This window comes from Chrysochloris asiatica, unplaced genomic scaffold, assembly GCF_000296735.1.
Source record: "Chrysochloris asiatica unplaced genomic scaffold, ChrAsi1.0 scaffold00064, whole genome shotgun sequence".
Taxonomy (NCBI): domain Eukaryota; kingdom Metazoa; phylum Chordata; class Mammalia; order Afrosoricida; family Chrysochloridae; genus Chrysochloris; species Chrysochloris asiatica.
The window spans coordinates 7,333,057-7,349,475 of NW_006408582.1; the positions used below are offsets into that span (position 1 = coordinate 7,333,057).

Sequence of the window (16,419 nt, forward strand, 5' to 3'; positions counted from 1 at the left end):
GTGATTGTAGGTTGGCTGTATGGTAGCAGTTGCTGACTCTTCTTGTGTATTATAGGGAGACAAGCAATTTATGATTGTCAAGATGAGTGTTGGTAGTGATGGTGGTGTGCCATGGAGTTGGTTCCTACTGGTGGGATTTCCAAGGCTGTAAATCTTTACGGGAGCAGAAAGCCTCACCTTACAGAATTCAATTCACAACTCAATAGAGATATCTCCTAGCCCTGTCCCTCTAACCACGACTGTTGTCCTCTCTCTAGTATTTGATTTAAAATTTTACAGTTCACATCAGTTTGGTGTCTCACCATTACTTCAAATTCAGTGTGTCACAAACCAAGCACTGATATCACCTTTGCAACTTTTTCACCATATTTCTCTTTTATGTCATTAATTTTTTTCAAACCACCCAATTTAAAAACCTTGATGCTTGTGGTCTGGGGCACAATGTAAACAATGTGAGCATAGGAGTCAGACCAGAACCTGGCTTCTTCAAATGTTAGCTGTAAGACATTGGACAACTTTACCTCTGACTGCTTCTTTATATGGAAGATGAGGATAATACTTGCTACCTTTTATGGTTATTGTGGAAATAATAGTAATTATAAGAGATTTAGAACAGTGTCTTAAGTCAAGACTATTCAATAAATGATAAATTTTGTTAACTGATCTTTGTGCCTTTTGCTTTCTGTCTTGTCATCCTATTCTGTTTGCCACAAAGTCCTTTTCTTAAAAAACACTGGTATTACATACACAGTCTCTCTTTCCTTTTTTCTTTTTTTTTTTTATTTCACTGTATACATCTTTATGAGTTTTTTAAAATCCTTTTAGTAACAAGATAGGGAATAAACTATTTCCCAAATAGGCTAGAAAACTTCATATCTGCTTAGCTGAAGTCTAGTCTGACAAGTCAGGTTGCATAATTAGAGACAATCAGGCCCATGCTATCCATAAAAACCTGGCAAAGTCAAACATAAATGATTTTAAGAAATTATTTGTATCATTGCCATTCTCTACCAATAAAACTATAGCTATTGCTGAGTAACTCTTATTTCCCCTCGTAAGCATTTTGAAGGCTAGGACTTCGGAAGGAAGTCTGTCCTCATCCCAACCTTCACTCAAGTTTAACACAGGGCCTTACACATCATAGATGTGTAATAAATCTGTTTTTCATTATGTTTTGACTCAGGAATGCATTGTGGTTTCTTTCTTACTGCACTGTATTCACTCACATACTTAGGACAACATATCCAGCCCTACGCATCCAGTCTGATTGCCTACTACCTTACTTTAGTCTCTACTTTAGTTAGTTCGATCTTTGAAATGTTGTTATAAATATCATCCCTGTGCTTTTGTTCATATTGTTCTCTGGATCTGAAATGCCTTCATCACAGTCCTATCCATTTGTTAGGTTCAGCTCTGCCTCTTCTGTTAGGGGAACAGTTCCTAACAACACTGCCTGCATGGATGATTTCCTTTTTTTGAATTCCTGTAGCATTTACTCATGTCAGCAGTTAATTATATTTGATCTTGGTTTTAGAAGAATTTCCTTATCCAAAAAGTAGCAATAATACCATCTGCTTCACAAAGGGATGCGAAATACACTATCAGAAAGCACTTTACAAGTTAAAAGTGCTATGCACATCCTATTTGTTATTTATAGATCTTAAAAAAATGTTCAATCTCCTTGAGGTTGAATTATATCTAATAGCATTTGCATTTTTTAAAAACATCCTAAACAGTGTTGTTGTTGCTGTGTGCTATCAAGTCAGTTCTGACTCATAATGACCCTGTGTAGGGTTTCCAAGGAACAGCTGGTGTGAGTAACAGTCCAGTCCTTATCCTGCAGTGCCACACCAGGGCTAGATAATATGATAAATGTTCATTAAATAAGCATTGGCTAGATAATATAATCTTAAATGTGCTTTTTCTTGTAGGAGCTATTCATCACTAATGAAAGTTGAAAATATGTCTTCAAATCAGGTATATTCAAGTTATTTGCTGTCATTTGTTGTGCTGTTGAGTTGGTTCTGACCCATTGCAACTTTGTATAAGGATTCTGAGGAGCAGCTGTCATGTTGTTAGGTGTCATCAAGTCGGTACCGACCCATAGCGACCTTATGCACAGCAGAATGAAACACTGCCCGATCCTGGGCCAACCTCACTACTGTTGTCACGCTTGAGTCCATCAATGCTGCCACATCTCATTGAGGGTCTTCCTCTTTTTCTCTGACCCTCCACCCTACCAAACATGATCTCCTTATCCAGCGACTGGTCCCTCCTGGCAATATGTCCAAAGTATGAGAGACGAAGTTTGGCCGTCTTGGCCTCTAAGGAGCACTCTGGCCATACTTCTTCCAAAATGAATCAATTGTTTCTTTTGGCAGCACATGGCACTTTGAGTATTCTCCTCCAACACCATAACTCTAAGGCCTCAATTCTTCTCAGTCTTCCTTATTCACTGTCCAGCTTTTGCATGCATATGAGGTTATTGAAAATACCATGGCTTGGGTCAGGTGCACCTTAGTCCTCAAGCTGACATCTTTGCTCTTCAACACTCCAAAAAGTTCCTGTGCAGCACATTTGCTTAATGCAATACGTCATTTGATCTCTTGACAGCTGTAATAGTGTACCTTAAAATAATTCCCTAAAGGCTTGTAGTAATTGAGACACTAATCTTTATTGCCCTGCATGTTGCAAATAACTTGACATGATTTGAGAACCATAGTATTATAGGGCTGTATTCTACTAGATGTTGTTGTTGTTAAGTATCATCGAGTCAGTCCAACCCATAGCAACCCTGTATAGGGTTTCCAAGGAGCAGCTGGTGAGCTTGAACCACCGACCCTGTAGTTCAAATGATTTTGCAGTCTGACGCATTAGCCCACAGTGCCACACCAGGACTCCATATTCTACTAGATAGTGCCCCTCATTCCCTGTGAGACTTTCTCATGTGTCTGTGTTTAAGCAGATTACCTCAAGGAAAGAGGTCTCCTTACATTGTCTACTATGAAGCATTGTTCTGTTGGTGGCAAGGAAAGAGGTCTCCTTACATTGTCTACTATGAAGCATTGTTCTGTTGGTGGCAAGGAAAGAGGTTTCCTTACATTGTCTACTATGAAGCATTGTTCTGTTGGTGGTCCATTACTTCTTCCCGCCACCCCTTTTCACATTGAAGGCATGACAAAGTACCTTCTATTTCGATTGTTCTATATTCACCTGACAGCAGAATCTGTTGTAATAGAGGCATGAACAGAATATCACCTACAATTAAAATCAAGTATAAATCCTGATAATTTATACTGTAGCCAAAGTATCAAAATTAGTTCTTTATTTGTGTGTACCCAAGGATCTATGATAAAGAGACGTGGTGATCGCTGACTTAGTATCGAATGATCCTCTCAACATCAACACCCTGTTATTTTATTGGGATTATTTCTGAGACTTAGAACCCAAGACGACTCTTTCCTAAAACTTATTTTTGAAGTGTCTGGAGCTAGTGCAATTTAACTTTTATTGAATGTTATTTGCAGAAAATGAAAATTGAATGGATATATTTGGACTATTGCATGTACTGATGGGGCATTTAGATTAAATTTAAATAAAAAATTCAGGTTCTCAATCATGCTAGCCTTATATGATTTAAGGTTCCTTAAAGGTCATCCAGAGTCAGTTTGGATTCTAAACTGGTGTGCTGTAGGATAAGTACTTAGCTGCCAATCACAAGGTCAGCCATTCAAACCCACCAGCCACTCCATGGAAACCCTCTACAGGCTTGCTGCAAGTCAGAACTAACTCAGTGGCCCTTAACATCAACAACAAACCCCATATTTAGTGAATTGAAATTGTTAATAGGATTTTAGGTCTTGCTTATATAGCCTTCTAAAAATGAAGGAGCATCCTTATTCTCATCTCTATGAAGAACTAGATTTAGAAGGTTCTTTCACAACTCAGAGAAGTATCTTTCTAATTTATTCCTGAAAAATTGCAGAGTAGCATGCAATTAAATTGCCTTGAATTTGAAGTTTATAGACTCAGCTCAAATGTAAGTATTTATTGAGTAAACCTAGTAAAGTTATTTAATCTCTGTTGAGGGAAGATTCTTCCTCAGCACAATGGTGACACACTACTTCACAAGACTGTTCTAAGCTCTAAGCAAAGGCATATATGTAAACGTTTTTCCTCAAATCTGTCACTGTATGATAGGCTGTTGGATATATGTGTGTGTATGTGTATATATATATCCTAAACCTGTTGCCACAGAGTCCCTTCTGACTTGTAGCAACTCTGTAGGACAGATTAGAACTGCCCCATAAGGTTTCCAGGGCTGTAACCTTTACAGAAGCAGACTCTCACATCTTTCTCTTTCCCTTGGAGAGAAAAAGGGGCACTATCTAGTAGAATACAGCCCTACAATACTATGGTTCTCAAATCATTACCATAACCAACCTTATGGTTTGCATTCAAGCATTATCTGCTGTGCCACCAGGGCTCCTTTGTATGAATATAAGTAATCTTTATTTTTCCCTTTCTATATGTCTGTAGACACTGTTAATCCCATAAAGTATCTGGATCAAAAGATAACATGTATTTAATCTTTTTTGGAGACACTGTTCATAACTTCCTTGAAACTATTAGTATAGTTGGACAGTTATACAAAAGTGTTTAACATACCCCAAATTTAATGTTTTTATTGTTGACATTGTTGCTTATTAAAGCTTTCTGTTCCTTTGCAGTCATTTCTACCCAAAATCTAGCACCCATGTCATTATGAACATAGGCATTTTCATTATGGAGTGTGAAAGTTTGGATTCTAATACACACAACACACCTTTTCTGATTGTTGGCAGGTGTTAAAAAGCTCGGAGATTAGACAGTGGACTTTGTGAACAAATTCCTTCGTCTCCTTATATTGCCTGTGACTCTTGTTCCTGTGTTCCAAATTTGAGTCAGGTTTCAGTTTGGCAGGAGTTTTTGTACTAGATGTTTTTATTCTCTTTCAGTGGAATGGTGGTCACAGCTTTTCTGTTGTCCTTCAGAAAAGAGCCTTCTGTCCTCTCTTGTAGCCATCTTCTACTGTTAGGGAGATACAAACGTTTTTATGATCTTATTTAGCAGTATAATTTTAATGAAGCTTACACATGCTTATCAGCAACAATACTAATCTTTCACTCTGAAACCAGTCTTAATTTTGAGTTTTTGGCCTATTTAGAGTAATTCTTTTCAATCTATACTTTATAATCCTTCTAAATTTGGTATCAGGAACCATAAACAATTTTAACATTGTTTATCTGCTTATAATTCTCTACATGTAAATGGATGACAATAAACCTCTATGCTATACTGAAAAGCATACTCTTAAAAAGATTCTAAAATATAAAAATTGTACAACTGAAGTCATGTAAGTCAGAGATAATGTTTTTAAAGTTACTGTAAACATAGGCCCCAAACCACATAGGAAGTCTTTGCAGTCTTCCTCACAGCCTTTAAGAAATAATGAACTTTCATTGTCCACAGTGAGTTTGCATCCTCAGTGATGGAGTTGTAAAGTTCACATTGAAGTTGACTCTTCCAAACATTGCCAATGCTGTTATTTCAGTTTAGGACCCTTGGGCAGTCAAGTCCACATGGCTGGGTATGATGTAAATATTAGTCTGCTCTTTGTATAATTATCCAAAGCATTTTTACTGCAGCCTTAGTGAGTTGTGCAAGTTGAAGGGAAGCATAGAGAACACCACGGGTGAAATGAGATAAAACCAGACCTCACAGAAACCTTATCTTCTCATATTTCTCTGTCCATTTTTAATAATAGCTGATAAGAAAGAAAAAAAAAACCCACATATATCTGTAAGCTTTTGTAATCTCTCTTTCTCTAATTTCTAGTATTCAACAATGAGAAAGTGCAGACGGTGAAACAAATGACACGGTCAAGTTGTGATATTTTAATAACAAATGTACCAGAACTCACACTACCAAGTGAATGTTGACATGGAGAGTAGTTTGCATAGGGTGTGCACTAGGTCAGAAAAGAATCTGAACCTCTGCTTTTAAACTTGGTCTTCAGCTTATAAGCCACATGTTATGAGTCCCTTTACTCTATATACTGTTTAGTGCTAACTGACTTGGTAACTAGCCCATATTTAGCTCCTGAATTACTTATTATTCTTATAAACAGAACGAAAAAACCATCTTCAAGGTGTCAGTTCTGTGACAGCTTTGAGGCACAAAATAATGGAATTCAAGCTTGTAAGGTAGTACCATCAGAAGAATACCAAACATATATTGCAGAGTGGCAGTATTGTTGGCAGTGGGGTACTGGTACATTATTTGATTGTAGATTACGGCATATTTGTTAAAGGATCCAATACATTTTCTTATAGTCATACTGTTAACAATTCTACATTAGGCCAGTTGGACCTTACTGTATTATTTGGAAATTATCTATCACTTATTCCTGTGTAATCAAGTTATGTAATCTTACGCCTTAGAGAATATAACGGATAATGCAGCGATCTTCAGCTAACAATTTAAAATGGAGAACTATGTGAGTTTTGTTTTTACACTCTGAATTATAAAGTTAGGAGTAAGAAGGAGATGTTTTTAAGACTAATTATAAATTTTTAAAACTGAGTTACCTAGTTTCATAGCTTTCATGATTTTACTTTTCTTGTTTCTTACAGGATGGCAATGATTCAGATGAATTCATGTGACTGGAGAAAAGGACCTTTCAAAGATGTGAATTTAGGGACAAATGCAGACATTTTTATTTCAGCTATGTTCTGAATTACAAAAAGCAAACAACCAAAATTCTACTTTCATTTTACACAAATATTAATTTTGGAGACTTAAAAAAAAAAAGGTCTTTTGCTGACAGAAAAGGATCAGATATAACACAGTTGAAGTTAACAGCATATTAACTTTAGGAAAGGGAAAATATGTTTGTCAGAATATGTATTGGTATCTCCTGAAAGTTGGCTGTCCTTATTTTTTAGCTTTATAAAGAACCACCTCTGAGAAATACTTTACTTGGTCTGTCCCTGAGAGATGATGTCCTAGCAGCTTTTCATATTCTTAAAATATCTTGTTCTCTATTAAGAAGAGTGAACCCTAGTGTGGCACTGTAAGATAAGCACTGGTTGGCAGTTCAGATATACTAATCACTCTCAGAAACTTTATGCAGGGTCACTGTAAGTTGGAACAGACTCAATAGCACAAAAATTAAGAAAAATATATTAGTGGACAATAGAGATGAATATTCCTTCACCCCTGATTATCTGATTAGAAAAAATATATAGCATATGGGTCTTGAAGGTAGATGGAAGTGAAATCTTCAGAAGACTGTTGGCTGCAATACTCAGGTTCCATTCTATCATCTTAGTCTGTTAGCATTGTGATCCTCAGACTCTCAGCTTGTCCTAGCTTCTACATCCTTGCTTTCGTTGATGGCTTCCATGACACCATTTTGGAGCCCTCATATTAATTACTTCCCCAAGACCAGGCCCACTGCCATCAAGGGATTCAGACTCATAGCAACCCTGTGTAGGATTTTTAAGGCAGTCAGTCTTTATGTGATCAGAAAGCATCATTTTTCTCCCACAAAGTGGTGGTGAATTTGGGCTGCTTATCCTATAGTGCCACCATAGTTGGTGTTCATCAAGGCTTTGTGGCAGTTTTTGCCTGAGCACCAAGTGAGCCAAGCCATATAATGTAATTTCCAGGTTCTGGAGTAATTTCTCAATACTAGGGAAAGAAAGAGAAAATTTTTCTCTCTGAATCATTTTGGAGATGTAAGCTACCCAATTTTTGTCTTGGGACAATTTTTGCATGAAACAAAAGTGTACATTGCAATTAAGATTTTTTTTTTTTTTTAGGAAGAATCAAGTATGTCACCAGCCAGCCAAGTAATTTATTTACCTTGAAATAAGATTTCTTTTGAGCTGTACCCTAAGTTCAGATTTCTCAGTTGCAGACCTAGTGATGTAAGATGTAACATTACTACTTGCTTACTTCAACTGCTAGCCAATGTGATTCTGGATAGATTTATTTTTGGTAGTAGCATGTAAGTCAAGCCCTATAGAAAGAGAAGAAGCAAACAGCTGAAAAGGAACGAGAACAAAGCCTGCAGAATAAAAGGGACCTGGATTCACATTTTAATGGAACTCAGAACTCCACATGCAACATTGTTTTCCATACCTGTTCTTCATCCAGCAAAAATGAGAAATAATCTACCCGTAACAGCACTTTGCAACTGTGAATAAAGCCAAAAGACTTCAGTATTTCAGTATGTCTCAAGCTGGTATGTTGGATTGAACTGGAAAATTCCCTTAAGGCTTTATTCTGTGGCCAACTTTTGTGGCGATATGGAAGACAACTCCATATGTTAGTGATTTTGTGTGTGTGTGTAATATTCGGACTGGTGTTCTGCAGTTTAAAAATTATAATAAAGTATCATTTTTTACTTTGAAGGACATTGATACAGCGTTCTTGGAATTATGAAAAGGATATCCTGCACAAGCTGGTTTTGAGGGTGAGATGACTGTAAACTCATTTGTCATAGGATCAGGCTGGTAGGTTCTACAGGGGGATCATCTTCCTCCCTTGCTGAAAAATGCATCTTCAGTACTTTCTTTTTTAAAGCTTTTTGTATAAATTGAGTGATAAGTTTACATAACAGAACATCAGTTTTGTACTGAATCGTATTTTGTTTCATTACAATGATTACAATCCCTTCCATGTACCATCGGTTAACAGTATTTGTCCCTTTTTTTTCCCTTATGATGTATACAAAAACACCCAGGAATATAAAATCATATAAACAACCAAAGGACACATTCTGCAAGCCTGCCTCCTGGCTGCCAGCACACAGCCGTTCTCTTTCCATGAGTGTATAGTCCTTAGCTACTCTTATCTCTCCATGTCCTCATCTCTGCCTCTATCTCTGATGTTGCTGCTTCTATAGATAAGGTCCTACATTCCACTCGTGCTCTTGATGGCCCTAGGGTCCTCTGTTCCTGGACTGTAAGATTAACTGCTCCCCTCTTACTGTTACAAAACTTCTACTTTTACAGTTGTGACAGTCGCAATTAGTCATGGTAACAATTATTCACTATTGAATTATAAGAATCTTACCCCCATCTCGTATCACCAGACCTGTTTAGGCAAGACGAAAAGTATCATTGGGGATTCTACCTTCCCCCGCACACTCTGAACTAAACTCCCTTTTGAAAACTTGTAAGCCAGCCACTTTGTGCCTTTATTATGTGCCATCGAGTTGGTTCCAATCCATAGTGTGAACCCGTATGGGGTTTCCGAGGAACTACTGGTGAGTTTGAACAGCTGACCTTGCAGTTCAAAATAACTTTGCAGTCCAGCGCATTAATCCACAGTGCCACACTAGATCTTCCCATTTTAGGTTATTGTTGATATGTGCTGTAGAGTCGGTTCTGCCACATAATGACTCTGTATAGGATTTCCAAGGAGCAGCTGGTGGGTTTGAACTGCTTACCTTTCGGTTCAGACTGACCTTGCAGTCCACATTAGCCCACAGTGTCAGACCAGGACTCCACTTTAGGTATGTCTAAGTTGCCCATTCCTATCAACCTTGTGTACTGGGGGATAGGATTGATCCTTGATGTGAAGACTCCTTCTCAGTACTTTGAACAACTACATCCATTGTTGTGAAGTGTTGTAGAGTCGGTTCCGACCCATAGCGACCCTGTACAGGGTTTCCGAGGGTGTAAATCTTTACGGGAGTCGAAAGCCTCATCTTTCTCCCATGGAGCAGTTAGTAGTTTCGAACCACTGACCTTAAGGTTCGCAGCCCGATTCGTAACCGCAAAGGTAAAGTTCATCAACATGTAGCAATTTACATTTGCTTCCTGTATCAAACTTATTTATCTTCCTTTAGTCAAGTTCTGATCATCAAGCCATCCAACCTAGGTCAAACAGGTATTTTGTAAGTTTGAGCATTCGTGCACATCTCCACCTACTTCATATCAGCTGGACACTTCACTCTCAGTTCTAGCTCCCAGTGGCAGCAGCTTGTTTGTTCTTATAATTGCCAAACAGTCTACTTTTTTTTCCCTCCTTCTGTTTTTTGTTTTTTTTGAGAAGTATCTTCTGTTCCTGTAGCTACCCGGGCTGGTCTGTATGTCTTTTTAAGTGGGAATGTCCCACTGCAAAGGTTCTGGATGGGGCTCAGGATTCCACCTACGGCCACATACTCTACACAGGCTTAACAAGAAGCCTATTTCACTGGGCAAATTCTAGAACCCCTTTTATGTATTCCAACCAGTTATAGGTTGAAGACGGGCTTACAGACTTTCTGTAATCATATTTCCCAATAACCCTTTCTATCCTGCTTAAATGTTTATTTTACAATAGTAGGCAAGAGAAACCAATATTCACAAGAAAGTCAAGCACTTTAACATTATTTCCCTTCTTTTACGCATTCATACTATGCGTGGATCTCTGTATCACAGAGCCCTGTTGTTCCAAGGTTGAGCATTTACCTTAGTCCTAGTTATTCCATGCAAACCTACCTAAGTGTTTTCCTGTCTTCCTTGTTCTTCTACCCTCCTCCACGTCCAGTACATTCTTCATTGAGTGCAAATAAGTAGTAATGGCTTTTCAATAAGACAGCTCTCCTGTACAATTACTTTAAGCACTTCTTTACATGCCTGGTGTGACACTATCATATAAGCACTGGACTGCAAGGTCAGTGGTTCAGAACCCACCAGTCACTCCTCAGAAACCTTATACAGGGTTGCTATGAGTTGAAATCAACTTGATGGCACTTAACAGCATTTAAAGATGGGAGATTTTTTTAGCCCTACTTTCATCGTCATCAGTCATCTTCTACTTTGCTGGACTCCTTTTTACCCACGTTACAACGTATATAGGCAGAACATCTAAAGAATTTAATTAATGTGAGAGATCCTTAGATCCAAATTTTAAACATTTCATAACAGCTTGTTGTTATGTGCCATGGAATCAGTTCCAACTCATAGCGACTCTGTACAGGGTTTCCGAGGCTATAAATCTTTATGGGAACAGAAAGTCTTATCTTTCTCCCGCATTGGTTTAAAATGTCAAGTCCTGCCCTCTGAATTCTTAGTTTAATTCCTAGTTCTCTAATCTTTCCAGCCCTCTATGCTGATTGCCCCTTACCTCTGCCTGTGTCAGAGAAAGCGAAGACATCCTCTTTTGAGAACATTGGTTTAGTACTGACAGGTCAAAACTGTTGATAATAAAGTCAACTCATTTCTGGCTAAAGTTTCCTTAGGAAAATCCCAAATGGTATGAGTACTGCCCTTGATTAAATCAGTACATCCTGATGATCCCTTTTGGATTTGAGTCACCTTTCCAATTTTGTCCCCAGTTTCACTAGCAGGTGAGGCATACTGCTCCACACCATCATTTAATAATGTACTGTACAAATCCTTCTCTGTTGTATTCCACATAGCTGTAGAATTCATGTTTCTCACTTCAGTTAGTCTAGGGTCACAGTCTGGGCAGGGGAGGTTGTCACAGGGCTTGTGATAAAACAAGGGACAATAGTGTCCTTTTATCTGCTGGGTGGTTTTCCAAAAAGGGAAGGTTCTGACATTAGCAGCACTCGTCCTATCGTATTTCATTTCACTGCAATGATTACAATCCCCTTCATGCATCATCATTCAACAGTATTTGCTCTATTCCCTCTGGCTTCTTTTTTGATGTACACAAAAACACTCAGGAATAAATAATCATTTAAACAACCAAACGGCACATTCTGCAAGCCTGACTCTGCCCACCAGTACACAGCCTTTCTCTCTCCATGCCATCACCTCTGCCTCCATCTCTGGTGTTTCTTCTCTGGTTAGGGTCCCACATTCCTCTCATGCTCTTCTTTCTTGATGGTCCTAGGATCCTGTGTTCCTGAATGTAAGATTAACTAGTCCCCCCTTTATGTTACAAAACTTCTACTTTTATAATTGTAATAATTGTAATCAGTCATGATAACAATTACTATTGAATCATAAGAATCTTATCCCCATCTCCTTTCACCAGACCTGTCTAGACAAGATGAAAAGTATTCACTGGGGATTCTACCTTTCCCTGCACTCTTTGAAACTAAACTCCCTCTTGAAAACTTGTAAGCCAGTCCTTTGTGCTTTTACAGCCCTATCTCCCCCATTTTAGGTAGGCAGTGTCTTAAGTTGTCAGTCCCTATCAACCCTATCAATACCGAGGGGATAGCATTGATACTTGATGTGAAGACTCCTTCCATCTTGGTTGGTATTTTGAGTCACCACATCCATAAGTACAGGTCAAGTTCATCAAATTGTTGAAATTTACACTTTGTTCCTTTATGAAATTTCTTTATCTTCCTCTGGTTGAACTCAGGTCATCAAGCCATCGAAGCTAGGTCAAATGGGTGTTCTCTGCAAGTTTGGGCATTCTTGTGCATTTCCCCCTACTTTATATCAGCTGGACACTTCACTCTCAACTCTAGCCCTTCATGGCTAGGTCAATGTCCATGGGCTCAGGAGTTCCCAAGTCTCCCCAAACTTCAGACCAACCAGCCTTCCTCTTCTCTCTCTCATCATCTTGAGGTCGACAGGAACCTATGGAACATGGTCGAACTTAGCCCATATCTTCATTACTGACTTTCCCCCACTTCCACTCACATGTAGACCAACATGATCGCCAGTGAACTTACATGCCTGCTTGTGTGATCCCTTTGAGTTTCGGTCTTGGAAGAGGGTTTGTCCTGAAGGGACTTGATTGCTTACCTTGATGATTCCCTGGCGAACAGCTTGCTTGTTGTTTTAATAGCCAGACTGCCATTGTTGTTTTTAATTTTCTTTTTTTCAGCTTGTCTTTGTTTCATGAAGTATCTTCTGTTCCTCTAGCTGCTCCAGGCTGGTCTGCATGTCCTTTCAAGTGGGAATGTTCCACCTCAGAAGGTTCTGGGTGGAGCTCAAGATTCCACCTAAGGTTCTATACAAGGGCTCTGCAAGAAACCTGTTTCACTGGGCAGTTTCTAGAACCCCTTTTAGGTATTCCAATCCATTACAGGCTGAAGACGGGATTACAGGCTTTTGGTAATCATGTTTCCTGCTATTTCTATCCCTCTCAAGTGTCTGTTTTATGATAGCAGGCAAGGGAAACCAATATCCTTAAGACAGTCAAGCATCTTAACATTATTTCACTTCTTTTACTCATTCAGGCTATACCTCAATCCCTATATCATAGAGCCCTGTTGTTCTAAGGTTGAACATACATCACTATTTACCTCTGTCCCCTTATCTTTTATTTTTGTTCTTTTATCTTTGAACTCTTGAAGCATAGATTTTAGTGAGTCTTTGTTTAGTACCAATAATTTCTCCACTCAGGAAAGGTGTGCACTACACATGCAGCAAGATTAGAGAAGAGAGCAGCTCAACCCTCCAGTTTAAGACCAGAGCTATTCCTGTGTTAAGACTGGAAGCTATCATTTTCCAGGCTGGAGTAGGTTATAGGGAAAACTGAGCTGGGTGGCAAAATGTCTGTTGGAGCAACTGTCCAGTTTTTTCTGAGTTGTGATTATTGAAGTCACGTTTGATTTGAAGTGTGGCATTGTGAGTAACCAATTCCATTGTTGAGATAATTATAGTGAGTGAGTGACCTTTTGCTTTTAAAGTGGGACATAAAAACAACCAGCTGTAATCAAAATGGAAAATAGAGCCTTAGAGAAATCCCTGCTCAAGTTAAAAAAAATTTTTTTTCAAACTATCAGCTTTATTAAAGATACTTTTCATCAACAGTCACGGTATTCAGGTAGGACATGGGCAGTTGTTAACAGTACACAACAACTTTCAAACTCCCTTCTTCGATGGACTACCAAAATCAGAAAGCCACTATAAAACCCAATGAAGTCTTCATCTGATGCTCTGAACAGGGAATGTTCAGAGTGAGGGTTGGCAGTTCACATGTAGCATGTTCTTTAACAATTTTTCATGAGCCAACCCTGACTTTCAGAAAGTGAAATGAAAATGGCAGAATGACCAATCTGAAGATCCACAGTCTAAACAAAGGAACCACTGCTCTTTTGAGGGGTACCACTGAGATGACACCACTGGAAAGTCCAGATTGCCTGACACATGAATAACCAGTTTTCTGAGGTCAGGTCCCAACAGGTCTCTGGGTTTTTGGGAGTCAAGTCTATGCTGAAGGCAGAGACTGTGAGGAGGATATGAAGATATAAAAATAAATTGTACTTTTCCCACACCACACAGCATTTGTGCGCCGAGGTGGCTAATGTGTGTTAGCATCAGGAAATCCCTCCTGGGCACCAAGAGGGAGTCTCTCAAAACTAGATGAGAAAGGTGTTTGCTTCCACATCAATTCAGCTTTGGAGACACTATCAGTGACATTTGCCCCTTTCTCCAAAAACAATGAAGTGTTTTGTGTGCTAACAACATAGCTCTAAAAAACAAAACAAAAAGAAAAAAAACACACTATTTTTATAAAACTTGATTAAAAAAGTAAAAGTATTTCAAACTGTACAGTCACCAGAAATACACAGTTTTCAAAAATGCACACTTCACTTGGCATCCCCAGCACCTTTAACTTTCTGTTCCTGGTCTGTGTTGACATCTCCATTTTCTGCTGGGTTATTCCCATCCTTGCCAGCACATCAGCTTTACCATTTGTCCCTTTGGGTACTTTCTCTCCCTTCTTTGTAGAGACCTTCATAGGCTTTGGGTCTGGCTTTGGAAGAGCAGGTTTAGCAGATAACCTTGAGGCTTTCCTCTGAGGTTCATCCTTCACCTTGGCTTTATCTCCCTTAGCATCCCCTTCAACTTTTCTCTTGAGCTTGGTGGCTTCCATGGCAGGGCTCAGGTGCTGGACACAGGGATGTAGCTATGCACAGGCTTTGGTTGATCTGGGGGTCATTCTCAACTCTTCTTCACACTGTTCCAAGCTAAATTTTTACCTCAACCCTAACTTGATTCCAGTGACAATGTGACAGCTCAAAAATGGATAGCATTACTGTTGCTCAAACAGATTCACACTGAAGTGACACTTGGTGAGCTCTTACTCTACCAGGCACATGTGGACCCAGCTCAGGGCAGGAATCTTCATACATATTATACATCATCACAAAAGGGCAATGCCACCCACAGGTCCACCAGGTCCTGGATGAATGCTGTGGAAAGTTTAATAAAAGCTTGTAATTTGAGTAGAACCATGGGAGGTAAGGGAGAGGATTTCACTTTTAATTTTTCTCCAAAGCGCAGTCACTGATGGAATGTGTGTACTTAAAGGAAGAGGTCCTTGAACTACCTGCAGGGACTCTTAGAAACCGATATTTGTGGGAGTAAATTGAGAGGAGCAAGTGCTCCAGAATTCCAGGAAGAGGACTGAATAGCCTAGACCTAAACGGCCATGAAAGGAGCTCTGGTAGTGTAGTGGTTACGAATCGGGTTACGAACCTTAAGGTCAGCAGTTTGAAACTACCAGCTGTTCCGTGGGAGAAAGATGAGGCTTTCTGCTCCCGTAAAGATTTACAGCCTCGGAAACCCTATACAGGGTCGCTATGAGTCAGAACCAACTCCACAGCACATAACAACAACAAAGGGCCATGATGTTTGAACTCTAGGGCTTAGAGTCTGCAGCTCATCCTTTCCCCCTAGAATCCTAGGGATCTGGTTGAGATTTTTACCAGAATGAGGCTGTGAAGATTTACTGGAATAGTCTCATTGGACCAGTTTTATACCCCCTCCACTGGTAGAGTTAGTGTTTATAGGAAGTGGGAGGGACACCAGCATAAATGTATGCAAGTTTCCATCCAAGTTTACATGTTGGTGGATGTTTGGATTACTATATGAAGAGGTTTCAAAAAGCCCATGGAGAAATTCCATTATATTTTGTATGTGTATGTCATTTCTTTTTAAGTTTTTATTGTGAATTGAGTGATAGTTTACATGGGAAAACATCAGTTCATTTCATTGCAATGATTATAATCCCCTGCATGCTTCATCATTAAACAGTATTTGCCTCTATTCTCTTTGGGATTTTTTTTTCTAGATGTGCACCAAAACACTCAGGAACTTAGAATCATTCAAACAGCCAAAGGGCACACCCTGCCCCCTGGCCTCCAGCACACATCCCCTCTCCCTCCATGAGTCTAGAATCTTCAGCTGCTCCATCTTTCCATGTCACCATCTCTGGTGTCACCGCTTCGCAGGGTGTGATCCCACACTCTCTGTTCCTGCTCTTCTTCCTTGATGGTCCCAGGGTCCTCCACTCCGGTACTATAAGAGCAACCACTCACCCCTTTTTGCTACAAAACTTCTACCTTTACAGTTGTGACAATTGCAGTTAGGTATGATAACAATTACTCATTTATTGAATCATGAGAGTCTTTTCCCCATCTCCTTTCACCAGACCTGTCTAGAC

General features: G+C 39.3%; 1 protein-coding gene across 1 annotated transcript in view; it reads left to right on the forward strand.

Annotated features, from left to right (window-relative positions):
- Positions 1 to 7,077, forward strand: part of CCDC25 (coiled-coil domain containing 25) — a 52,481-nt gene extending 45,404 nt beyond the window's left edge. Inside the window, exons 8-9 of the mRNA XM_006864351.1 lie at positions 1,932 to 1,977; positions 6,675 to 7,077. Of these exons, the coding sequence (XP_006864413.1) occupies positions 1,932 to 1,977; positions 6,675 to 6,704 (76 nt within the window). The 3' untranslated portion in view covers positions 6,705 to 7,077. The remainder of the gene's footprint in view (positions 1 to 1,931; positions 1,978 to 6,674) is intronic.
- The last annotated feature ends 9,342 nt before the right edge of the window (positions 7,078 to 16,419 follow it).